The 27,630-nt window shown below is 40.4% G+C and overlaps 1 protein-coding gene across 4 annotated transcripts in view; it reads right to left on the bottom strand.

Moving 5' to 3' along the window:
- Positions 1-17,430: 17,430 nt before the first annotated feature.
- YAP1 (Yes1 associated transcriptional regulator) overlaps positions 17,431-27,630 on the bottom strand; it is an 87,724-nt gene continuing 77,524 nt past the window's right edge. For all 4 annotated transcript variants that reach the window (XM_014886585.2, XM_014886587.2, XM_014886586.2 and 1 more), the window contains 3 exons: positions 26,977-27,107; positions 22,818-22,930; positions 17,431-22,205 (listed from right to left, as the gene is read on the bottom strand). In XM_014886585.2, the coding sequence (XP_014742071.1) occupies positions 21,967-22,205; positions 22,818-22,930; positions 26,977-27,107 (483 nt within the window). In that variant the 3' untranslated portion in view covers positions 17,431-21,966. The remainder of the gene's footprint in view (positions 22,206-22,817; positions 22,931-26,976; positions 27,108-27,630) is intronic.

The following is a 27,630-nucleotide window of genomic DNA, read 5'->3' as shown; positions in this document are numbered from 1 at the left end:
GGTACCTGGAGCTACCATAAAATAGTGCCTGGGTATTGCTTTTCCATGAAGATTATGGTCTAATTGAGTAAACATCAATCCAGAGAAGCCCCACGGCCTGTGTTATGCTAGATATCAGATTAGATAATAACCTGTCTCCTGGATTTACATCTGTGAAGTGGCTGAATCCTTTCTACAACTGACTTTTAACCCTCTGTGAATCCAAAGTAGAGCTGGCTAACCAAGTTGTCCTGTAGATAGTTTATCCTGTGTCATTGGTGAGCAGCAAATCTCCTAAATATGCCACTCATATCTACTATCTTATTTTAAAGCTTATATCTGAAGGCGATATAAAAGAGATTCAACTACTGTCTGTAGATGGGTGTTATAGACTACCAAGAATTTCAGTTGCCTTTATCTGAAGCTCATTCGTGTGCAAAATTTTAAGTCAATATTTCTTCAATATTGCTTCTCACATGAAGATTGTTCTCAGCATCAGGAGTTTAAAAAATAGTTACAAAATAGGCAGAGAGTGAAATGAAGCATCTAACAATATTTATGTTTTGGGGAAGAAACTAGATTTTACTAAAAGTGCCTCCTTAAAATGGAGCTACTCCAATCTTAGATGTCCATGGCTTCTTCACTGATTTTTTGCCTTCTTCCTTTAAATAATGGTTCATGATCTGGAAGCAGCTTTACATAAATTGTCCAGTGAAACTCAGTATCATAAATGTTAATGTCGTCAGGATCACATGAATTTGTAGGTCTGTCTCCTTTTCATAACCCTTTTTTAAAATGAACCCCAAATATTCTCAGCTGAGTTGAGCAAACCTTTCCATCTTTTCAGAGGTGAATATTAGCAGAATGAGGAGAAAAGAGCAAAAGACAAGAGATCTCAGGTACAAATGTCACCCAAAGCCGAGTTAGAGCTGATAGGAGAATACAAGAGTGCTCTCCAGATGGCAGGAGCTGCAAAGAAGGAAGAGCACACGGCTGCGGGAAGCAGTGAAGGGAAGCTAACGATAGATGAAGGGAGATGAGAAACAGACACTCCAAGGCATGCATCCAATTCTTCAGGTTATGTAAAATGATTTTTACCATTTATGCACTTCCCTCCTTTTCTGGGTGATGCACATTGCAGATAGAGTTGGTAGCGGTGCTTGCAATTACCCCTGCCTGACAGTTCTTGTTACAAGCTCCTGCTTTCAATTGCTGCTAAGTTTGTTAGATGTTACTCATCCAGGCTGAAATGGCTTTTGCCAAGGCTTGGCCTCGGGCTGATTCTTTCCCCTTCTATTTTCTTTTGGGAGGAGGAAAGGGGAAGGCAGTTTCAGTAAAAATGGTTCTGTGGTTTCCAGGGCAAGATTAGGCAACCATTTATTTCAGCAAGAACTTGAAATTTGGTGAAACAGGGGGGTAGGTGACCCTGATGCCAGAAGACGTAGCCAAGTTATAAATGTTTTTTTAAAAGTCTCAGCTCATGTAGTTTAGCAGAGACTTGTCAGCTTGGCAGATGAATTTTCGGAGGGTTGTGTCAGCACAGGGCACGGTGTGTCCCCTGCCGATTTCCAGGCCCTCACAGGACTGTCCCCAGCAGAGCTGGGTGATGCCTGCCTCCAGTGCTGCCCTGAGCAGGGCAGGAGCTGCCTCTGGGTGCCCAGGCTGCCACTGCCTTGGGGGGCTCAGGGCTGGAGTTGGGTGTGAGCAGGGAAGAGGGGCTGAGGTACCAAGGTAAAAAGGCACTTGGATAACAAACCATGGAGAATCAGACTGTGATGACATAAGGAACTGGAAAGATAACTACTAGTGACCCAGCCTAGCAGAGAGCCTGGGACCTGAAGCAGGATGACTGGTGGGATAAGAGGTGCAGGGTGGTCAGGAGGATGAGGAAGGAAGGAAAGACATCCTGATGACAGCTACCCTGTCCTTTCCAGAGCCCAGAGCAGAGCTGAGGTCACCTCCAACAGAAATCTGGAAGTCAACTGGCATGTGTGATTTTTCCTGCCTGCAGGGTCTTCTGCACTGGCTGAAAACCTGTAACTACTTCTCCTTGATTAGATCTATAGCTTCAATTCTCCCAGTAGGGAGTTGGATTGTACTTCTCCTCACTGGAGCACCTCAGCTTGGGATCAGGGCAAACATCTCTGCCATCTGACAAGCACACTCTCCCCTAACGCTGCAGGGGAGATGAGGAGTGAGAGGTGGTGCAGAGCCAGACTAGCTGTCTGTGCTCTCTTCTTTGCTGCTTGGTGGGGAAAGAAGAGCAGCTCTCCTTAGGCTGGGCTGCACAGAGGTGACAAAAGCCCCTAATGCCAGGCCAGGCATTCCTTCCAGCCCTGAAGCACAGCACAGAGCAGTTATGGAGGAGGAACTGAAGGAAGGCCAGAAGCAATGGCCATCAACCATTTCCTTACTCCTGGGTCCCAATGATGTCTTTCTTCCTCAGCCAAGTCAACAGTCAGCGTTCCCTCACAGCCCCACCAGCTCCTCACCCCAATATTTTCAATCAAGATAAAGCTAAAACTCTGTCCCTATCACACCAGCATGTCTTTGTTCTGCACCTCAGCATCTTCCCAGTACCACTGCCACCAGTGACCATTACCCCTCAGGCCTCAGCTTCAGTAACATCTGAATATCCCAGCACTTTCCGGATAAATCCAGTGGCAGCCCTCTGGAGCCCTTTTGGCTCGTGCATTAAATCCCGTTGCTCTGTAGCCTGCACACACTCACACTCCAGTCATTCCCACACCACCACCGACCCTCTCCAACCCCCCCTCATCCCTGGTGCTGCCCAAGACTCCAAGGTCTAGCTCCCAGTGCCACCCTGAACACGCTTTCCAGCCTCCTTCTCCTCTTCATGCAGAGGGATGTGGATGCAGAGACGTCACCAGCAAAGCAGCACAACACTTGTCTGACTTTTCTAGATGCAGCCCACTGTCCCCAGGGTTGAGGTTCCTGCCAGGTCACCTTGCACACCTGGATTCAATCCAGTGGGTATCCACTTCCTTCACAGTGATGAATGGAGATAGATGGATAATTTTAGGGTACCACTGACCTACCTCACTTTAGATATTACTTGGACTGCCCCAAAAGAATCATTAGCTCTGTAATCACTCTAAGTGAAGAATTATCTCAGTTTAGATGTGTCCTTTGCTCACAACACAGTTGGGCACAGAAATGTCAGGGTGGTAAGAATTATTGAAAAGCAGAAATAAAGGAAAATTCCAATAATGATTTCTCTACCAATTCCACCCTTGTTCCTAGAACACAGCATTCTCAGCAGGGTGTTTTTTAGAATACATTTAACTGTTATTTTTTGTTAAGGTCAGTATGTTCCAGTTTGATCAGCTTGACCAGAAAAGTTGGTTCAAGTTATAGAGACTGGAGAATGGAGGAGACAACTACATTATGCACTGGAGAACTCCTGGTTGGGCTCATGTCTGTAATCCTCTGGGCAATTTTCCCTGTTGAAAATGATAGTGTAGGAATGGAATGGCTCCAAGAAGGGATGCAAAGGCTTGGAGGCTGGGGAACAATTTCACACAAGGAGTAATTGAATGAGCTATAGGTTTTTTGCTCAGGAAGAGGGAGGACTAAGGAGAAAAAGATGAAATATAAATAGGAATAAGGTGAACAGGAAATTAGTCCTCACCTTTTCTTGTGTAACAAAAAAAAAAAAATCAGACAACATTAAATTAAATTTGTAGAGAACAAGTTCAAGACAAGTAAGATGCAATGGCTATTTTCACACGAGTTCATCAGGCATGTGTGACTCCTTGCCACAGGATGTAGTGAGTACTGAAAGGCTCACATCTGTCAGGAGAGCATTCAGGTCTCCTACACCACGCTCACAGTGTGCAGTGTGTCAGTGCTCCTGTGCTCTGGCCTTCAAACAGATTGGTGTGGGTGCGTGTCTCCCAGTGCTTCCAGCCTTCCTGCTCTCGGCCACAGATGGCAAGGGGGTACCTGCCTCTGCAGAGATTTCCCCTAGGAGAAAAAGATAGAATTTAAACATGAAAATTCAGAAATGAAAAGGCAGTGCACGAATATGTAGGTAAATATATCTAAGTTTTTTTTAGTTGATCTTAAACAGTTGTTTTCAAAGTTTTACAATAGAAAAACTGATATTTTGTGTGTGTGTGTGTTTGTATTTAAACAAGAAAATCTGAAGTAACTTTGTCTTTCAAAAATTAGTCTCAGCTCCAAGCTTCTTTTGTACAGCATAGGCTGGTTGCTCATTCACTGAATATTTTCATTATGTGCTTCAGTAGGGAAGTTAATTTGTAGCCATATTTACTTGAAGACTATTTTACAATGAATAAGCATAAATAATGTATGTGAGAAGGCAAGATAGAATTGCCTGGCAGCCTTCAAACTGTCATTCCTTTGACTGCTAACTTGGCAATATGTGTGGGACAAGTTATAAACCAAATAATCCCGAGGTAAGGCTTTCATTGCCTACATAGTGCTGAATGTATTTATTTTTTAATTCCAGCCAGGTCCCATGTGCCATCTGAATGCCAGAGTTTCAGTCAATATGATTTTTCACACTGCAAAATCTTCTTTGTTTAGTTTAAAATGGAGCTGTCAGATCTCCTGTGATGACTGGGGCAGTGTTATTTTACAAAGATATCAACAACTATTGAAACTTTTCAAGGTCTCCTGAAAGTTTCTGCACAAGATAAGGTTGTTGAGGTGCACTGAGCCACATCCAGTCACAGCTTCTCTGGAGGCTGACAGAGAACCTTATAATCTCTTGAGGTTTTTCCTCTTTTCTTATGGTTTAGCAGGTGACATGGTGCCCAGCAAGAGCTACATGCTCTTTTAGAAGAACACTTTCAGTGATGGTGATTCTACCACTTCCCTGGGCAGCCTGTTCCACCCTTTTGGTGAAGAACTTTTACCTGATGGCCAATCTAAACCTCCCCTGAGGCCATTTCCTTTTGTCCTGTCACTAGGTCCCTGTGCAGAAGCATCACCAGAAACGAAAGGCTCTGCTGGCTTCCCCCAAAGTGCCTCTGCAGCAACACTGAGTAGGGAAACTCTTCATGGCATCTCAGCAGCATCTCACTGTCATGGAGGAATAGTGTCCTTCATGCACGTCACCCTCTTTCCAAGATATTACCAAGGCTGCTTCTCCTTTTATAAAGGGGCAGGCATTGGTTTGCTTGAGTTGGCAGAGAAGCAAATCTCCTAATGCTCTCCAGCTCATCCTCTCCTTCTTCTTCACATACAAGTGAAAGGGGAATGAAGGAGGAATCTGAGCCCACTTCTGGGGATGAAGCAGCTGAAGATCCAGTTAAAGCTGCCAGAGAGATGTCTTCTGTATTTACTGTTGCAAAGCAGAATACAATTGCCAAGGATTTAGTTAATCTATCATAAAAAAATCAATCCACTTAGAAGGCTGATGCTTTTCTTTGTACCACTACAAATGACACATCCTTTTGCTGCTCCTACATTGGTGGCATGAAAGTTTTAACAATTAACAAAAAAAGCTGAAGTAACCACATTAAATTTGTAAGTATGCACTGTGAGCAACAGAAAAATAGCTTAGGGTGCTAGAACTGTTCCAAACCAAACACAACCTAAAAATAATGAAGTTAAATTTAACAGAAATCAAATATATTTAAGATCCAGGAAATGTTAAGCTAAAATAACCCCACTTTGCTCTGACTCTAGAAAGTTATTTCAGGATAATAAACACTATTCAGATTTATACCAAGCTAGGATTTTTTGAGGTTTCATCCATATATTTTCTTCTGTTTGAGATTCTGGCCTTTACAAATGTTTTGCATCGAGCATTCAAGAAGTAATTTAGCATTTAGAAATGGACATTCCCAATTGACTATTATGTCTAGAGCATTTTTCAGGAAGCAAAAGATTGAGGACAAAGGAAGTTCTTCAGTTTGAGACATAACCATTTCAGAAGTTAAGCACTGCTCTGCATAAGATAATTTTGGTTGAATAATGACATTTTTAAAGAAAACCAGGAGACATATACTGCCTTTTACTTCACACTTGGTAAAAATATCATTCAGTCACATAACTAATGTAATCTATGATGAGAATCTCTTCTAATTTTCAAAATAGCAAGCTGATATTCAGGTTGTATATTTGGGGTTCATACTTATATATTACCTGCTTAAAATGAGTGTGGTTCCTACCAGCCTTTCTCCATAAACCCTCAGAGTTTCTGAATTAGGTAACATTATGTAGGATACATTTCCTTTGTCTTTTTCCTTTTTTAAATGTAAGCAGCTGGTGCAAACTCCATCTCTTTAAATATTACTTGTCAAGTATTTTCTTCCTTCCTGGGATACAGTTTTTATTTATCTCAATTTTTCATGAAGCTGGGTTGAGGTTGCCATTCTGTTTGGGAGAAGGAGGGGAAAGACTGCTGCTTCAGATAGGATTAGTTGGACCAGTTTCAAATTCTTTGGGTTGGAAAAAGTAGCGGAATTAGACCAGAAGAAAAGTTGGGAAGGGCCAAAACCCATATTTTAAAAAATCAGTTATAATTTGTAGACTGCTCGTTTATTATGAAGGAGAAGAAGAGATGAAGTCCTAGTTTTTTGTGTCTGTCAGTGAAAAACTGAGATTCTCCCAGCTGGTAACACAGCAAAATTCACCCCAAGTTTGGTGTTTATGAGCTCTCTTTCCCAGACAACTGTGAAATAATCACATAAACGCCACAAAATACAGAAAGTCAACTTCAGCTGGAGAGCAGCAGCCCTCAGGCAGTTTCAACAGCATGAGTGTCACAAGGACCATCTCACCTACTGGAGTTACTTGATGGCTTCTCCAAGCCAGTTGAGCCAAATCTGTCAGCTTAAAAAATTCTCTTGCTCAGATACAGCATTGCCACAGAATCCCGGTTTTTTGAGGGGATCACTGTTGTTTGTGAATTTAATGGGTTAATCCCATCATCACAGGATTTTTTGTGGATGTGTGGACTTCTGAGGACTTGCTCAGGCAAGGATGCTGGTGCCTGAGTCACCAAATCACTGGAGACCCCAGTCTTTTATGTATAGTTCCCTGTGGTTTGGGGGGGATCTGTGCTGAGGGGAGCACAGTGCACAGAAAGGGCTGTTGGAGTATCTGACACCCTGGCAGGAACACAGATGGTTCAAACCAGATTGGCCATTGTAGCATTTGGATCACTTTTCAATTCCTCCCATATCTTTTGAAGCAAAGGTGGAATTTACCCTGTAAAGGGAAGGTTAAAATCATGCAAGTATTCAACAGGGAAAACTGGATTCAGTTGTTGTTGAAGGTCCTGCACACAGATCTGTGATTTACTGTAGGCTGGAAGCAACGTTTAGAGTTCCCTGTCATGGCTCCTAATTATGTTGTGCAGAGCTCCAAGCTTATTTAAAGTTGTAGCAGACAAGCATGATTTGTATGTTTAGGATCAGGGTGATTCACTCAGACACATGAAAACCCGTGGCCTGCACTGGCAGGGGGACAGCCCAAGGACAGCTCAAGGTCTGCTGAGAGTGTGCTCTGCTGGTATCAACTGTAGTTGTTCCCTTACTTTATTTAAAGCCAAAAAGAAGGAGCAATTTAAAGGTAGTAGACTTAAAAGAATTACTATTATAAATCAGGGGAAAAAATCCAGCTAAATGGAGAAATCTCTTTTAGGGGCTGCGTCTCCTACTGCCCCATCAGTTGCATTTCAATTTTTTTTCCTCAGATAGAAAAATAAGATAGGACCTAAATTAACAATCCCATTATTAACTTTCAATTTATGGCACAGCACAGCTGTTCAAAGGATGCTAGATTACTGGCTCTGTTTGCTTTTATCTGTCCACATCCTGGAATGATGCACTTAATTCAGTGTTTCTTAAGATTCAACTGTGGTCATGCTTTGATAATTGAACTACACCCTGGGAATGGGATACATTTCTGACACCTGGCTATCACACCCTCCTCTAAAAAAACACAGCAAAGGTGACATCATGATTTTTTTTTTGGTAAATGGTGTAGAGACTCCACATACCTCCTGAATGGATGAATCAAGCAATTCACCTTTCATCAGAAACACTTTAAGATAACTTTAGAGGATTAGTAAACTTCATGGGAAATAACAGATGAATGGCAAATGTGCTCTCATTTAAGTCAATTGCACTGGCTGTGACTGCATCATTACTGGCACCTTTGCAACCACTTTTGTCAGTCCTGAGAATGACTACAAGTTCCTGTTCCCCTGCCCTGGCCAGACAGAATGGCATTAAAAGGTTTGTATCAAACAGTGAATGCAATTGAAGAACATCCCAGGAAGAATTTTCTAGGGTCCATACTACCTGTGGTAACTCGTTTCTACACCTGTGATTTGACTTGCCAGCATTTAGATCTTGCTTTTCCTAGAAAAACACCTGTGCAGCTTCTAAAACATCACAGAATTCATGAACCCTCTGGTACAAACAAGAGATGCCAGGCTGGCCTGGGCAGTTTTCTGGCATCCCAGAGTTGCATGGCAGTTGTATGCGTTGCCAAGTCCAACAAGGTGACACTGTTGATGAACTAGGCCTCCAGAGAAGGCACTTGCACTTTTAGAAAATACTTGGGGAGTTCTTAACCCTATATATTTTCTGTGGGTGCCTTTCAAGAATGACTTGTTAGCTTGTAATATGAAAGAAACCTTGAAATGGCTTGATACAGCAAGTCACTTTCACAAATTAACTATAAATTAACTATACCCTCTTCACTCATTAATACAGACATCTAAGGGGAGGAGGTTTGCCAGGAGCCTGTGCTCTATTACAGTTCAGGGTTTGGTTTGTGATCTGGTGTAATTCCCCTGCCCATCCACTCACAGTGACTACTGCACGAGTCAGAAGTATCCAGTGACTGGTTTTGCTTTGCCTTTCCACGCAAAGCAAACTAGAAGAACTGGCTTGTATAAAATGGCTATATTATTAATATCTTATTTTCCAGATCAGGGAATCAAGAGAATTACTGCATTTTGTAGATCAGGCATCCTGATTGCTGGCATCAGCTGCAGTTAATAAGCTCAGAAAGATGGTGTGTTGCCTTTTGTGTGAGATGGATGTGTATGGTCCTAAGGAGGTCTCTGCCAACTGGACTCAAACACTATTTGAAGAGAACAAAGTGTTCCTGACCTTCTTTCCAAAAATAGGAAAGGGAGAGACAATACTCCTTAAAACATTTGCCAAAATGATAAGGGAGATGAACAGAAACCACTCCCAGCAATACTTTAAGCTCACCAGAACACTGCTTTACCTATTCCAGCGCTGATCCCGAACTCTTGGAAGTCCCATCCCACCTGTGTGGGGCAGCAAGAAACAGCAACATTATCTTGCCTGCATTTTGAAATAAAACCATTTGAGAGGGGGAAAAAAAATGTAAGTGAACTTCTGAAGGAAGTGACAGACTCTTTGATGGTATCACCTAAGTCGGCATGCCCGGGCCTGAAACCCCACCTCTCACATGTTGTTTGCTGTACATTTAGGTCACTGAAGTATATCTCCAGGGAGAGGCTGTCTCCTGAAAGCTTCAAGATGCATTGCTTCCTGTCTCCCTAATCAGCTGTGCAATAGGGTAAATTTAGAAACAAAAGGCAGCGCAGCAGTGCTGGCAAATGGGTTTAGTGCACATTAAAACCTGTTCTGGAGAAGTCAGAACAGGTTGTGCATGTCTTCAACTCGGTCTCTGAGCAAAATAATAAATAGCTTGCATACATTTAACACCTTTCATCCTGAGAGAGCCTGCAGTATTTTACATAATAGGAGTTATCACCTACCCACCCATGAGCAGGCACCTGTGGAAGGCAGGGCAGGCTGCACGGGCCAGATGGGGCACCAGCGTGGTAAAGAGACAAGTGAAGACGATCATCTCTGTTCAAACACACACGAGGAATTTAGGTGGGCACATAAAATAGCCAGGTTGGAATTTAGCCAGGAAAACAGCAATGAAACAGTCCTTGCTTGGCAATAACTACAGCGAATTATTTAATGACCCTGAGCCAAACACAGAGCATTTCATCTTAACTTACTGAAATGGCTCCCAAACATGTTTATATTCCACAAAATTCTCTTTCAAGTCTTCTGAAGTTATTTATTCAAGGGCAGAAGTAAGAACGGCAGAAAGTCAGCTACAAGGAAGACCTTCCTCAGCAGGGAGAAAAAGAAAAAAAAATGTTGTAGAGAGAAAGTTTTGAGGTGAAAGGGGTGGGAAATATGCCACTCCCTTAAGGAAAATACATACCAGTAAATAAATGATGTGTAAGTCTGCAGGCCATCATTTTTACCACACTGCTCTACAGCAGAGAACGTGCAAAAAAGACTGTTCCATTAGAAAAGACCACACACTTCTTTGGCTGGATTTTTTCCCCTCTTACCCAGTTTGATGCTTTTGTTTTTGCCAAGACTGGTATCTGGGCTTAGCTTCAAGCTCATCAGTACTTCTCCCCTAGAGTTTCAGCCAAAAATACATCTTTTCCACAAAGGCTGGATGATTTTCAGGATGATTTTACTTCTCTGCAGGAGGTTTTTCTCCTATGAAGTGGGAGCTGTGCTCAATCTATTGTATCTTAGCCACACTCGAACTCGACTTGCTGGGTTAATTCACAGACAAATTGCACACATGCAGTACATTCAGTTAGAAAACAGATAGCAATAAAGCAACCCTTACCACAGTGGAAATGTTTTGTCCAGTTTATTTAAACAGTTAACCTTATTTAAAGCATGCAAATATTTTCAGTGGAAGAAAAGATGAGCTACCAAATGACATCTTAAGCAGAGAAATAATCAAAGCTGGACAAATGGAACTAACAAGTAAGTTTCTTTGGATTTAATTTTTTTGCATTTTTAGGCCATCAGTATGATTGTCCACTGTAAGGAATTACCAGACAAATTGGCAGGGTCAGAACTGCACCTTTCTGAGGTGTTTTCCTTAGCTAACAACAAATTGCAGGAGCAACAGGGGTTACTAGCTGATATAAAGAAGGGGTCCATTGATCTGAAACTCTAGGAACCTGCATTTTCTAGCCTAGTCCTTGAGCTCTAGCAGTGGCCCCAGCTTTCTGACTTGGTGCTCAGGAGTGGACTCAGAGGTCAGCTCAATCTTTCAGCCACCCCGAGGCCAGGCCAGCTCCATCCCGTTTCTGAGAGATGCTCATCAAACTTGTTCTTTGAATGCTGCCACAACAGAGCTACCACAGCCTCCTCAGGCACCACAACCAAACAGCCAGAAAAGTAAAAGAAGGTTTTCCTAACCTAAAGTTTACTTTACTCTTCTCACCCTTTACTCCATGGATAATAGATTCATAGTAGCACTTGTTTTTTACTTGAAGATAATTTTTCCCCATTTAGTCAGCTTTTCTGTAGATAAACAGCCCAGTTACTTTAATCTTTCTCTCTCATATTTTCCTCAACATCACTGCTTGCCTCTGGACCATGTTCAGTGCCTGTCTTGCATCAAATGCTGTACCCAAAAAGTCTGACCAGCACTCCAGCTGCTCACTGATACGAACCAGCAGAGGATTTCTTTGTGTCTGTTCTATTTGCATTTGTGCATCCCATGAGAACATATACACTTTGTCAGTTAAATAACAGATAAGTCAATTTTGTGTTGATGTCCTGAACCACAAAAGCAATTTTATCTGCTGTGCTAGTAGGTCCCAATTTATGATTCCTGTAGCTGACTACTTAGTACTTACGTGTGTATCTGTCTCAGTTGGTTTGTCTCCATTTTTTTTACAAACACTTCATTGTCTGATCTCACCTTATGGCATACCCGGAGCTTCTCCAAATTTTCTGTATTTCCAAATACAGTTCACAAAGTACTAGTTCACATAAATGCATACAATGTAAACATCTCATCTGAGATCTGAATATCTGGATGACATAGAAAGTGTATCATCCATTTTTACAGATGACACAATGAGAAAAAGAAAAAAAAAAGAAAAAAAAAGAAAAGTCTAAGATAGTAACCACTGGAGTCAGTTCCAGAAGCAGTCAGAGTACTGTTTGACTATGATGGGATATAAAAATCTCCTGTTTGTTTCAGTAGCAGGCTAGGTCCAGTGCAAGCACAGCATGGAGTCCAAAGGGCCGATTCAAGATCTAAGGTCACATAATCATAGAATCATTACAGCTGGAAAGATCACTGAGTCCAGTCTTTGACTGAGCACCCCCTTGTCAACTAGATCATGGCACTGAGTCATTTCTGGAACACCTCCATGGATAGTGCCTCCACTGTTTCCCTGGGGTGCTGAGGGGCACTCCATCCCCTCAACCAGATCATTGACAAAGGCATTAAACAGGCCTGAGTCCTGGGGGAATCTCACGTGTGACTGGCCCCCAGCTGGATGTACCTCCAGCCACCAGCCCTCTCTGGGCTCGGCCATTCAGTCAGTTCTTCAGCACCCAGCAAGCAGTAAGCCTGTCCAAGCCATGAGCAGCCAGCTTCTCCAGGAGAATGCTGTGGAAATGGCTCAAAGGCTTTACTGAGGTCCAGGCACACAACATCCACCTTTCCCTCATCCACAGGCAGGTCACCTGGTCATAAAAGGAGATCAGGTTGAACAAACAGGATCTGCCTTTCCTAACGCCATGCTTCCCAGACTTCTGGTTTCAAAAGCATCCTGAGTATGCTTCAAATGCCTGGACATCTACTTGCCATCTTATATTCCAGTGCTGCTGCTCTAACAAAGACATACCTAGCAACAAAGCCAGAGCACAGAAGTAGTTACACTCAAGTGCAGAGTAAATCCACGTTAATACATTTTAAAACAGTCTAGGCCCACCCACGGAGGCATCTTAAATCTTTAAAACCAAAAGAAACCCCAGCAACTGCCATGGGATCTTGAGGATAGGGAATTAATCCAAAAAAGCATCTTAATCTCTAAAGAGTATAGCTCAAGCAAGTAGCACAGTATGTGCTATCAGTGGAACATGGTGCTCTGTTGCATTAGGCACCCCTTAGGTGCCTAATAATCCTTGCTATGAGTAAACTCTTTGCTCTGTAATGTACCAGTTCATATCTCGATTGCCACACACACATCTCTCTTTGTGACTGTGCAGTGACAGAATGCACACACACTAAGGTGCAAAGCATGGATTATGCATTAGATATGAAGGTAAACATCACTGTAGACAAATCTGACCTGCACCCAACTTCCCTTTGGTCCCAGCTTAAAAGGAAAACATGGGGTAGAGACTGGCAACCCTACTTCTCTTACCCAGCTCTTTGGATTTGGGTTTTTTGTGTGAAAGGTGCCTTTAAGTCCACAAAAACTGACTACTCAAGACTGGTTTCTTGAGAGGCAGCACAATGGAATAACACGTGTGTTCATAGTCTCTCATTATTCATTTCTGACTGAAATGATTCTACATCACATCTAAACCCCTAAATATTTAAAAATAAGCAACAACCATGCAGACTTTGCAACTGGGATGACACTTTCATTTTTTTTTCCTTGTGAAGCCTAGAACAAATATAATGCTCATGAGAAACTGAGTTGGCCTTAGGCAGGAAATCAGTGTTTATATATAGATTATCTATATATAGACACATACACAAATGCATGCAACAATCCTCTATGCCTGTATATATGTATGATTCAAGATTTCTTCCCCCTCACATTCATGATCATTCAATGTGCTTCTACATCTAACGGGTCAGTCAGGCTTCCCAGAAGCAGCTGAACAAGAAAGCTCAACCTAAAAAAATAAATAAAACCTTAAGGACTTAGGCATAAAAGTTTTCAGGAAAGGAAGAAATGGTGCACATTAATCTCTCAGTGGTAACCCTGCACTCTTTTCTACCAAATAGAAGGGAATTGAAGCTAACTGGTGAGCAGCACAGGAGGGCTAACTTGAGTCAGTTCACCCTTCCTACTGGGTGTTCACATGTCAGTGAAAACCATCATTTGGTATGCACCAATATATGACCTTCCTATAATGCGTTTTGTGAGTTTAAACTTGTAGAATCAGATGCATACCTTACACTACATTGCAAAGATTATATTCATATGTGGTGATGTCACCCAGAATAGCACAGCTTGAGAATGAATTAATAGGAAGCACTTAATGCTTAAAGCATTTCACAAACATTAACATTTCAGTGCTCCCAGGACACAAGTAAAACCATGCACACAGCTTTCCTGGGAAATGGTAAAATGACTCACTCAAAGGCTCAGCAGGAAGTCAGATGTGCCATTAAGAGGTGGGAACTGTCTTTATCCAGGGCAAAGTGCACCCAGGTAGATTGTATCTGACTACATTTTTAAAAGATCTTTATCCTGTTTCAGAAGTTGCCAATGCAATCACTTCAATAATGTCATCTGTTAGATGTTAGTGACATTAAAAATAAAATGCAAGGGAATGTAAAAGGCCAAGACCATCAGATGTCTTCAAAGTGAGACATTTCCAAGGGGAGCTAAGAAACACGATCTTCATGCTGCAGCAGTGCATGTCTGCTTCCTTCCTATTTTCATGAACCTCATGAGGCTCCATTACTTTCTTTTCAAGGTGATGGTAAAGCAAAATCCACCTATTGCAACAGCAAACTTCACCAGTAGAGATGACAGTTGTGAAGAACCTGAGCCTTACTGCTGTCATGGGTTTTCATGTAAAAACAGCTTGTTTTCCAAACCATGTCTAGTATATGGATGAGAGGAACTTGGATGCTGATACTACTGTTTGGGTGACAAATTTTCTAGCATTCTTGCCACTAAGCTGCAAAGAAAAATTTCTATTTCTCAGTGATCTATTGTTGCTTATCACATTCATAATAATTAGAAAAATCTATATCCACAGGAAGATTACCAGATCCTGAAAGGCTGTTCATGGAAAAAATTCCTTTAAAAGGCAAGTCATGTTTGAAGTGAAAAACAAACATTTGAAAAATAAAGGAAGTCAGAGTTTTACATGCCGGCAAATACAAATCTAAACCCCGGGGCTTTAGAGCAGTTGCTTGAATCACCTGTGGGCAGGGATAAAGGAGGTGGCACATACAGGCACTGATAGGGGAGCTTTAATCAGCCCAGCAGTTGTCACCTTCTGCAGCATTAACACTTTTCCCAACCACAGCCTGAATCTCTCCTGCATGGCAAGAGTCAAGCTGCCCCACAGGCTTTGCTTTTGCCAGCAACTTCTTGGACTACGCAGCCATCGATGACCACTTTCAGGCTGAACCCCACTGGCCTAACCAGAAGGTAGCTCACAGTTACTGCCATTTGCTGTGAGGCATCACCACCTAAGTAACTAACACCATTTCTTAGCACTGTGGGTTTGGGATTTTTTCATACACAAATAAAACCAGCTACCTCGTTTCGACTGTAGACTTTGACAGCCCAGGATTGCAGTGGAACCTCTCAGAGGCCTCTGAGTCACACTTCAACAGTGGATGATGGGTATGAAAGGATTCCATCACTTGGAAAGTCTTAAAAGGGCTCTTTGTCAGTCAACAGAGCTGAGATGATTGTATTTGTATGCCTAACAATGAAACTATGAGAGAAAAACTGAACTACTCTGTCAGCTTAAAAAAACCCCAACATCATGGCTAACATCAGGCTAAGCATAGGGTAGGAGTCCTCCAACAGGCACTATGGCACTCCCTGCTCCTGCTAGGACAGCTGGCTGCAGAAATCAAAGCAATGACACAGCCAAACTTTTCCAGTCTCAAACAAAAACAGGAATCCACCATCATTCCAAAAAAATCATGCTTGCCCATAACCATCCTGCACCAGAAGCTGGCCAGCAGCATGTCTGGAGTCAGACTGTAATTGTGTGTTATATTACAGACTTCAAACATCATGGCAGCTGGATTTCAGAATGGAGGAACTCTGCTCTACTCTGGAGACAAACAGCACCTAGTATTACAGTCCAGTTTTCAGGTGTTAGGAAAACAAAACTCACAAATGGTAAACACAATAAATAATTTAAAACACAATAGAGTAGCTCAGAATTGACATATATGGGAGGAGAAAAAGCCTTTTAGGTGAGATCAAATGTACCATTTTTATGGAGCTATAGTTTGTTGTTGCAGGACGTTGAAAAAAAAAGCCTCTTGGGCTGCTCCTGACCCCAACCCTTAAAAAAACAAAACAACTCCCTCCCCCCAGTCACACTTGCTAATAGACAGGAAAATCCCATAAAATTACTTTGCCTCTCATGTTCTAAACTAAGCCAATTTAATATAAAATATTCTATCATCGGAGTGGCCAACTGCATTCCCAGAGAGAGAAAATAAAACCAGACTGTGACGGCCCAGATCTGTAGCATTCACTGTTACAACCTCTGCATTAAAGAGATGAGTATAGAAAAGTAAAAATCATGAGTTTTCCACAAAATCCATTAGGCAGCTTTGTCAGATGTGTCAGTATCTATAAGTTTCTCACTCAACATGTTCCCTCAGTGCCTAGAGAAAAACACATTGGCTGATTTATTTAAGAGGCATTTAGTACTGGATATAGTAGTTGATACAAAGCTCTACCCTCTGTTCTAAAGACAATTTGTTTCTTAAGAGTTGGATTCACCATTTCATGTCAACCAAGATCTCTCATCCTGTACTGACATCTTCCTATTATTGATGACACCTAAGTTTAGAGGGTGCAGATAACCCTTGTTAGCAATAAGAAGTGGTGACAACACAGGTCAAGAAGCACACCTTTACTCTTTGGGAGGAACATATAAACCCTGGTTGCTGATACTGTAAATAAAATCAGTGGTTTATTTCTGAATGAACCTCAAAACAGGAGGTGCTATACAGATCATAGCTTGATCTCAAATAATCATTCTGTTGATGATCCAAGCTGAAAAATGCTTTCTTTGGCTGATAACTTGCACTTGCTTCCTTGGAAGCGTATTATTTCTGGCTGAGACAAATTCTTTTTATTTTTAAGTAAGTGTTGAAAATATTTCAAAGAGAATTGCCAAGTGAGCCTGTAATACCTGGACCAAATATCCTGTTTTGTAGTAATACAGTCTATTTAGGGCTGCATCAGAAGGTCACTCATACTTCAACTACTGCAATATGTCACCACCTTATAAATGAGAGTGATATCAGCAAGCAAAATTGGTGCCTTATCATTCCCTGGCACTGGCTGCCTATTCCAGGTGGAAGGTGTGATGTTACATTTACATGTAAAGGATCTGGATGACTAAAGCTGGCTATGAACTCAGAAGTATAAGACAAACTGATAAATCCATCAAGAGCTGTACCCTTAACAAGGAAAACACACAAATGTGCAGAATTACACAGGGTTGGGGCATTTGGTGCTGAATAGCAACAACTCTGGTACTGCTAAAATGCAAACAGTGTCTGACTTTGGCCTTTCCAAACTGCAGTACATTTAAAAAATCCCCATCTTCCAGACTGTTATACAGGTCAAAATTAATGAAATCTGTCAGGATATTTTAAACTAAAATCTTCAGGCGCTTTCAAGGTATGTCATTACATATTTCGCAATTCATAAGTCAAAACTTGGAAATGAAAAAAGTGTGTCTTTATTGATAGTCTGCCACAAATTAATGCATAAACTTAAGAGTTAGCCAAAAATGTATCTGCCATCCGAACATGGCAAGCATTATCTGCAAAAAGTGGATGCTTTCTTCTAGTAGATACCCAGATGTTCTGTTACCAGATTTCACTATAGTGCCATTTGCAGTTAAAGTATTGTTTTGCACAAGCTGCATGATGCTCACCAGAGTCACGGTCACTTCATTACTGCAAGCACACAGAGATGTACACTTTAATGTTAAGCCTTTACTGAAACCAGTGGAACTCGTTTGTCTCTCAGGTGAGCTTGCACACCATATTTGCAGAACTGGAGTTTATGACTACAAAAGCAATGACAAGGGGGACAAGAACAGGTGCACTACAATAGGCATTCCAACAATTCAATGCATCTATCTTACTGAAGAAAATCGTATCTTTACATACTATTGAATGTTAAAAATGAACAAAGATGTTTAAGCACAAAGTATATATTTATACCAAATAAAACAACTGAAAAAGTATTACATAAAGAAAAATAATGTAACAGAATGTACTTAAGTACCTAGCTTACAGTCATGCTCATATCTAAAAATAACATTGTTAAGTAATATATATAATTTTGGACATAATTCTCTAACATACAACATGATTCTGTGATTCTAAATGTGGAGAGTACTTTTTCCATGATACAGAAAACAAATTATTTTATACAGGCACACCTGCTAATTTGTATAAAAAACATGCTTGTAAGTGAAAAGGTCACTGTAGTACTAATTTACCATGTAGTGTTAATCATGTTGAAATTGTCTCTTCTCCTTTTGCATTGGTGAGCGCCAACACTGAATGGTACAATATTTGATCCGTATGGTTCACTGACACTGCAACCTGCTCCCAAGCAGTAGCCCTGCCTGGGTGTTAACAGTACAGCTCTGTACAGCCCTGTCTGTCTGCATATAGTGTATTTAAAACTAACAGCTATTACAATTATTACAATGATTTCTGTTTCAATATATACATCAGTATAAAATACTACCCAAAACACTTTTGCATTTCAAACAATTTTAACCACTTCATCAAACAATGCGTTTGCAGAATTAAAAAAAAATCCCAATTAATATTGATTGCCAACAGTACAGCATCTCTATGGTATGTTTCTTAGTAAGTGAGAGAACGGAAATGTCTTAATTAAAGTAAGTATCACAAAACATAATTAATGTTAGAGCAGTTCAAGGATTCCCAGTTTGTCAGTATCTACCCTAAGCAGTGCTACCCAAATACAGTATAAGCCATTTAGTGTTTCTACAATGAGAATAAAACATTCAAACATTAAAGCTGTGACAAACACACAAAAGCAAGGAAAGGTAATTTGTTCTGTACTCATTTCTGTTCTAGCAAGGTACAGCATGTCAGGAGTTTGCACTCAGTGCATCATATCTGGTTGTGTGCATGGACTGGGGAATGAGATGCTGGAGAGCAGTGCTGCACAAAGGGACCTGGGGGTCCTGGTCAATGGCAAGTTGGACATGAGCCAGCAGTGCCCTGGCAGCCAGGAGGGCCAACCCTGTGCTGGGGGCATCAGGCACAGCATGGCCAGCTGGGCAAGGGAGGGGATTGTCCTGCTCTGCTCTGAGCTGGGGCAGCCTCACCTCCAGTGCTGGGGGCAGTGCTGGGTGAAACAATATGAGTGTCCAAAGGAGGGACATGAGGATGGTGAAGGGCCTTGAAGGGAAGTCACTCCTCATGGCTGAGGTTACTTGTCTGTTCAGCCTGGAGGAGACTGAGAGGAGACCTCACTGGAGTCTGCAGCTTCCTCACGAGAGGAAGAGGAGGGACAGGTAAGATCTCTTCACTCTCAAGACCAGTGACAGGACCTGAGGGAATGGCCTGAAGCTGAGTCACGGGAGGTTTAGGTTGGGTAACAGGAAAAGGTTCTTCACCCAGAGGGTGTTTGGGCACTGGAACAGGCTCCCCAGGGCAGTGGTCACTGCACCAAGGCTGACAGAATGCAAGGAGCATTTGGACACCAGTCTCAGGCACATGGTGTGACTCCTGGGGTGGTGCTGTGCAGGGCCAGGAGCTGGACTTGATGATCCTGATGGGTCCCTTCCAACTCAGCTTATTCTGTGATTCTCTATGTGCTATGATACCTGAACACAACTGTGGAAGACAATTGAAATAGAATCAACTGAATTTCCTTGCTGTTGTGGTTTTATGTCAGATCATTCAAGTTTGGAAAAGGTAGTGTCTCTTTCTTTTCCTGACGGGAAGGAGAGAGGAAGAATTCACAATGAAATTGCAAAAATGCTACTAAAATCCCTATCTTGGACACAATACACTGCTTTAGGAGCTACTGTGTCATTGCACAATATAAGTGGCCTATTAATCACTGAATTATTGGTGTAGCAGAATACATATAATAGTGAATGTATTTTAAAAATTGGTATTTTAAAACTTGCCTGTATCCCATAAAAAGCCCCAAAATTTTGTGTTTTTCAAACACTAATACATTTATGTAAAGTAGTAAATATACGTTTATAGTGGCAAATTTCAAATCTCTGCCTCTGCTGCTTCAGTTTTCAAAATGGTTAAGAGTTTTCATTCTTTACATCATCTTAAATCAGAATTATTTCTGAAGCATAAAAGAAATCCAAATGGCAATAGTAATATGATGGGGTTTTTTTGTTTTGCTATTTTGTTCCTAGCTTAAAAAATAATCAGTGTCTTTAAAAAAATGCAAAACAGTAAAACCCAAAAAATCTCTCCTCAGGCAAAGTGCCCCTGCTGAGAGTTTTTTTCCAAAACTAAGATTCACGCTTACAGTATTTTTATAGTCATGTTATACACCCTTGAAAATAAAGGCTCCATGTTGAGAATGGTGACAGGCCCTCAATTATAGAGGTGTTAACTAGTGACACTATTTTTCATCAGAAAAAATCCCAAAAGCTCCACAAAAATTCATAGCTTATATTGAAAGTTTGATTCATGCTCGCTTTGTTCATTTAAAAATACTCTTTGGAAACTTGTGTCAACTCCTGCAGACAACTTAGTGATACATCTTTTCCTGTTAAAATAAAAATTATTCATATTCACCTCTACCCCATGCTAAGCTCTACTACTAATATACACTTCATTACCTGCTCATGTCACCATCTAACACATATCTTTACATTCTTCTACATATAGTGTCCAGGGCTTATTTTTCACCAAACAGAACTTGGTAACTATTACACTTAGAAGATTTTATTGAGAAGTTTTTTGGTGTTCTAGCCTTTTCATTGCAATGCACAGTGATATTAATAGTTCAGAATTTTTGTCCATGCTAACTTGAGAGAAACCTTTTATAATTTTTTTCCCATTAAGGATTTTAAAATCCCAACTCACTTGGAGACTAAAACTGAAAACCAGAAGAGAGATAAGATGTAATTTTAAAATGGTTCTGCTACTTTAAAATGCCTTTAAAATTTGTACACATGACAAAGGACTCTAATTTTTACGTTGCTGTAATCAGATTCTAATTCAAAGTCTTGCAAATACACATGAAAAATAAGCCACTGGTCATGAAATCTAATGATTACATTCAAAGCTAGCCTTTAAAAAAATTAAAAAAGTTACAGGCAAAACATACTGGTTTATGTACTCACTAGCTTATCAGGCTACAATAGGCATGGTTTAAGTATAAAAAAAGCAGACAATTCAGATTTAAATAAGACTGTGTGAAATCAGAAAAAAACCCTTAGATTTCACTATTAAAAAAACCCCGGAACACCTATAATTACTTCCCATCCTACAGCTACAGTTAAACCAACTAACAAAAATAATCAAAGTATTTCTGACAAATGGAAGTTAGGCTAGAGTATGTGGCAACAATCAAAATTCATATATGTTTCTATGTAAAATGACTCATGATTTACTATAACATAAAATATGAACAAGAGCACTTTGTGGCTAATGCAAGAGCTACTAGTAGGAACACTTAATGCCAAACAGTCTTCAGCCCTCCTTTACATCGTATCTCCAAATCAGTATTGACTTTTTTTGACCAGATACATCATTTTTGGCTTGTCACCCCAGTATGTCATGTTTTACCACTTGCCACAGGCAGCAAGAGACAACTAGCTGAGCAAACTACAAGCACTGACATGCAGAAATTAACTCTCAAATCTGAGTACTTAAGATAAAATGATATGCAAGCGCACACTAGGACAAAAGGAATGGCATTCGTCATCCAAAATAGGCTCATCATCCCTCCCCACCCCCCCAAACAGTAGTTGCAACAGCAATAGAAAAAGATCAAGAAGATGTCTGTTCTTCAGAGTCAACTGTGGAAAAAAGTCAGCAATATATAACAGCAGCGATGGACAAGGAAGAGCAAACCCAAAGAATCTTGTTGAGTATTTGTTCATTTACTTTTTCTGAACACAAGCCGGAGTGCACCACACTGGCTTGTTCTGGACTTCAGATACAGATGTTCTAATCTCCTTAGATCCTTCACAGATTTAGAATTCAGTCTCCCTGAGGCCCCTATAACCAAGTAAGAAAACTCTCTTTATCTAGCTTGGTGGCTGCCAAGACAGATTCCATGTCATTAAGGATGTCAGAGCTCAAAGCCTCTTGCAGACTTGGCATCAGTTCTTCTCCTTCTATATTCATTCCATCTCCTTCCAGTGTCCCAAGGTCCACATTTGTCCCTGGAATGGCTTCAAGGTAGTCTGGGAAACGGTTCTGATGGGATGGTATGTTACTTTGGCCGATACTGTCACCTAGTTATAACACAAAGATGGATATTAAGCATACTGGAAGTACCAAACCTACCATTTATCAGGACAACTGGTTAATCATGCAGCTCTTGCATCATACAAGCAGTGTGACTCATAGAAATCCATCACAAACCCCAAAGATAACTCGACTGCATGTAGATGTACAAAGAACATGCCTTTGTTTCCAACTTTCACCTACTGACCTGAATCTTAATGATCTTTGATGTCACTCAGCAGAATTTAATTTTTACACTTGAAGGAAAAGGACAATACTGAGTCAAATCTAGTTTTGGAGTAGTATTAACAACACTGTATGATGTACTATTCTTAGCTCTGAACAACATTACTTCAGAAAGCAAACGCACTCAAATTCCTTATAAAAACAGGAGTGATACTGCTTATGAGCAATTTCCCCGTCCTCCCAACACAGTTGATTACAAATATATTTTTTCACAAATCTAACCATAATGCTTCTATCAGAGAAATAGGGGAAATATGAAAAGGTAGACAAACAATCCAAAAAGTATCACAGCTCTTCAGAGTTGCTTGTTTTCACTGCAAATGGACACAAGTGTATTTGGAAAACAGGCATTAAAAATGTACACAAAACCCGACCTGTATCCATCTCATCAACACTGTTCAGGAAGTCATCTGGGGTTCTGGGTACACTGTAACTGCTCATGCTAAGTCCACTGTCTGTGCTTTCATCTCTGGAGTGATATGTTCCACTGTAACAGAGAAAAGGAGGGAAAAAAATGAGAGCACTGAAGAAAATAAAATAGATACTTGTTTTGAACTAATTTATGGGCTTTGAAAACATTGCTACCATAAGAAATCCCCTATTCAAATAAAAAAACTGAAGCATTTGTTTGCATGAGACACCTTGCAAACTTTTGCAGACCTTTTCCAATTAAAACTATATTATTTAGATTCAATTTAACTTCATGAGAACACACCTAAGGAGCTTTAAGAAACTGCCTACTTGTGCTGTGCCTAATTTTAATCTTTTCACACCCACCCACAGCTGAAACCTTTTGAAGCATATCAGATAATCCATAATGATTATAAAAATAATAATAACTATGGTGCACCCTTTTATGCTTCCATAAGGATAAAAAAGTACTTCTAACTAATGTTCCCATGTTTAATCAACTACTGATGTGTATTTTTAGATCACTGCTGTTATAAATAGTTGGAACTCCTTTAGCAATTCTTCAATTGCTTCCCACTGCTGCATTACTACTTGTTCAGTCACAAGTTATGTCAAGGCAAGAGAGCACCCAAATATAAATCAAATACTGGTACAGAAGCCATCCTATAAACAAACCCTGCTCAGAATGATCTTGCTGACAGAACAGTTAACCAAACTGATGGCATGGGGCCTTGCATGCCTTCACTTTCTTACTGCCATCTCCTGCCAGCGCAGCAAGCAAGACCAAGAGAGCCACAGTGGAAAATGTGGGATTGGGAGGGGAAATAGGCCAGTGTGTTGAGTTTCTACAGCACTGTTTTGATAGCAGGGGTCTGCAGGGATCACTATGTGACACAGCAGGAGGAACTGATCCCAAGTCAGCCAGCTGCTTCCAGCTGTCTCCAAAGTGGTCTACCTGCCCAAAGCTGAGCCCATCAATGACAATGGCAGTACCTTTGTCATAACATATTTAAGAGGAGAAAAATGCTGAACAGCAGAAGGGAGAGAGGAGTGAGAACGTGTGAGAGGAACAGCCTGCAGACCCCAAGGTCAGTGGCAGAAGAAGGGCAGGAGGTGCTCCAGGCACCAGAGCTGAGGTTCCCCTGCAGCCCCTGGTGCATCCCATGGTGCATCCCATGGTGAGGCAGCTGTGCCCCTGCAGCCCCTGGAGATTCAAGGGGGAGCAGAGATCCACCTGCAGCCCATGGAGGATCCATGCCAGAGCAGGGGGACGCCTGAAGGAGGCTGTGACCCCATGGGAAGCCTGTGCTGGAGCAGCCTGACAGGACCTGTGGCCCCATGGAGAGAGGTGCCCATGCTGGAGCAGCTTTGCTGGCAGGAGCTGTGGCCTGCATAAGCAGCTGTTGAAGGCCACCATTACCTCTCTCCCCTCTGCATCTCCTAATATTCAGTCTTCACAAAATATTTTCAAAATCTGTATTTCTTCAGGTTATGTCAGCATTCACTGAGAATCCTTACTGAGTTTCCACCTGGCATCCTAAATGAACATCAACTTGATTTACTGTTCAAATTATCATTTGAAGACATACTGGTCCTCCTCATGAGGCACTTGTGAAGTATATAGTATATGCCTTTTTGTCACGTACGAAGAACCAAAAAAATTATGAACAGCTATAGAACAAAAAAAAATTATGAACAACTATTCAACACTGAATGCCAGTAGAATGCCTTCAGCCATACATATAAATATATATATTAACATATATATATATATATATATTTGATTCCATGATGACATCTTTGCTATACAAGGAAGGAACCTAGCATTTCTTTAGAGATAAATTATAAATATGTATTTCTCTTTTTTTAGATTGATTTAAAAACAGAATCACCACACATTCAATACAAGCCTATTAATTAAATTATTTAGAACTTCTGTGAACAAAAATGCTGTTTACTTTATGGGACAAAATACCAAAACCAGAACTGAGACTATGCTGAACTAAATCACGTCAGTGGAGAAGGCTTTTTGGCTGTTTCTCTCCCTCTTGGAATGTTCATCACTTCTTTTTAGATCACTCCTTAATACATATTTCCTCTTTCTTCAACAAGGATTTGTTCATTTAGAAGTCACACCACCCAAAATTACCACATGCAACTAAACAACATTACCCAAAATAGAGTGGACTCTTCTTCAACTAATCATTGTTAAAATATGTGTAAACAAAAGAAGAAATAGCAATTTAGGAGTTAAACAGAATCACCATCACTACCAATATAAATCTAACCAACAAAAATATATAAACAAGTGTGGCAAATCAAAAGGTGAAATAGTCTAATGAAGACTGCACTGATGAATATCCCATTCAAAAAAAACCCCCCAAAAAACTTAATAACAGTCAGTACTGAAGACAGCAGACAGATTTGATTATGCATTTTCAACCACTACTGAGCATTATCTCAAATTGCTCCAATGCAGTGATTTTCTGAGATTTTTTTATGCTTCTACTATATAGGCAGCAGAAAATATTAAACAACCTAAACTCTGAATATATAACTTCGGGGCCTAAATTTAGTACTGTCTCACCAGGAACTTTATGTACACCTTCTAAAGATAGAAAGGAGCATTTCTCCAAGTCTGAACTTTAACATAAGGAGTATCAACAAGATCTTTAGGTCAAAACTATTGGATTGCTTTCTGAGACAGCAATGCATATTCACAAATGTCCTTTCTTAAAAATCCGTTTCCCACACCTATATGACAGAATTAAGGGTGGAGCCACCAGCCTAGAAGGAAACAAATGTTCAGACCAAAATGCAAATTAAGATAATCTGAACTCAAGTCAAATACAGATTTTCAGTATTTTGGATGGGGTAAGGGCTACATTAAGAAAAAAAAAACAAAACAGTTAAACATATATGCAACTAGGCAAGCAGTATCTTTTTGCACTTTGCAGTAAGTATCAACCTGCCATAAAATTACAAAATGTATATTTGCCCATTCCAGTTTTTTCCCTGTTTGTAGTTAATGGCAAAGATCTATCACTTTATATTTTATATGTGTAGACTCACACCGGATAAAGTGCATCAGTCCATTGCCATGGTCATTTGAAACCTAAAGACACATTTCCTTCAGGTCAGAAAACAGGTTATGAAGATGTGAGGACCTGTATGATGTATGATGGCAACAGCCTTCCAGAAGTTTAAGCCAGAATTTTACTAAACCACATCAATACCATCATCTATCTACAGAGGCTTCCCATAGGAGAGCAAGTCAGGTTTAAATTGTCATGACTCTTTTATTTCTTCGGACAGAGCCAGAACAGTCGAGGCTCATGCAGGAACACCCTATAGGATGAATTCCATGTAGGATAATTCCTTCAAAAAACATCATGTTTTCTAATCATAATTGTCTGTTTAGGAGATACATCTTCCCAAAAGGATTACCCAAAATACAGGTATCACTTATCTCAAGCTGCAGCAGTTCAAACCAAACATTACAACTTGAGAGAAGCATCTGCAAGCTGAAATTAGAACAGTAATTCCAACAAAATAAACACTTAAAGTCAGAGAGATTTAGGAAAAGTTTTATGAAAGACTAGTCTGTACTGTAAGATTCTAAAAGTTGAATGAAAATATCCACTTCAAAATAATACAGCATTTAAAATGAAACATGCTGCTATTTGTAGACCTAACAAAAGAGTAAAAACCTAAGAGTAAAAATACTGCTAAATATCTGAAGTGGAGGGGAGAGGTGAATAGAGAAACCTTAAAATGAACCTCAAGCTGTAATCCTAAATGTGCCTCACAGTTCATTTGATCTCACTGCGAGCTGTTCACAAATTCTTTGAGTCAGTAATTTGAAATGACTGTTAGTCAACAGATTATGCAGAGGCAAACATGTTACGACTTTGAATAAAAACCTTCCTGCAAGTCTGAACAGACTACTTCCTCCCACAGGAGACAGCTTTTAATCTTCACTTTTACTAGACTTGCCATTTAAGGAAAGATTCATTTACAGCTGTGGCTCTTGGCACAGACAGATGTTCAAAATAAACTATTACATGTACCAAACAGAATTTTAAATCAAATTTCTTTCCTCTAGTAGCTACTCCTACAAACCTGTTAAGAAAGGGATCAGAACTATTTGTAGTCATTGTTCTCAGTTCCTGAGACATTCCAGGAGATGACACAGGGTTTTGAGATCCACCGTCTTGTTCCATTGTTGGAAGCTGGCTACGGAGAGCCAATTCCTAGAACAGCAGGAGAGGGAGAAAGAGAGATCATGCTAGGCATTTGAACACACTTTTTGGATACATAAACACAGGACATTATAGATAATTGATGTTTTACTGCTTCCAGTTACAAAAGTTACATGAAATTAAACTGAAGTTTCTGAAGACGGACCAAGAATCTGTACTTGCTTCAAGTTCCAGCAGCCATACCCAACATTACAGAAACTGCACTGTAAATGTATTTATGGATATAAATATCTGTATGTTTACACAAGTATTTTCTAGTTCACTTCAGTATCTTTCTGCTAAGTCTATACTTAAACCAAACCAAGAATTGTTAATACTATCTGAGCCCTAATATAACCTGTTTAGCTCTGCTAAATAGCATTTTATCCCCACTTCTTTTAAATTCTGATTTAGTTCCTGGCTTCCTTTGTACCTTTCTTGTTTCAGTCAGCAAACTTTCAAGTCTTTCCCTAAAAGTTTCCATTCACTCCTCCTGTTTGAGGCATGCATTTGAAACTTCAAACTGATCAAATCA

This window comes from Sturnus vulgaris, chromosome 2 (genome assembly GCF_052056855.1).
Source record: "Sturnus vulgaris isolate bStuVul1 chromosome 2, bStuVul1.hap1, whole genome shotgun sequence".
Classification (NCBI taxonomy): domain Eukaryota; kingdom Metazoa; phylum Chordata; class Aves; order Passeriformes; family Sturnidae; genus Sturnus; species Sturnus vulgaris.
The sequence above is the reverse complement of the archived record's forward strand: the minus strand, read 5'-3'. Positions and strand labels throughout refer to the sequence as shown.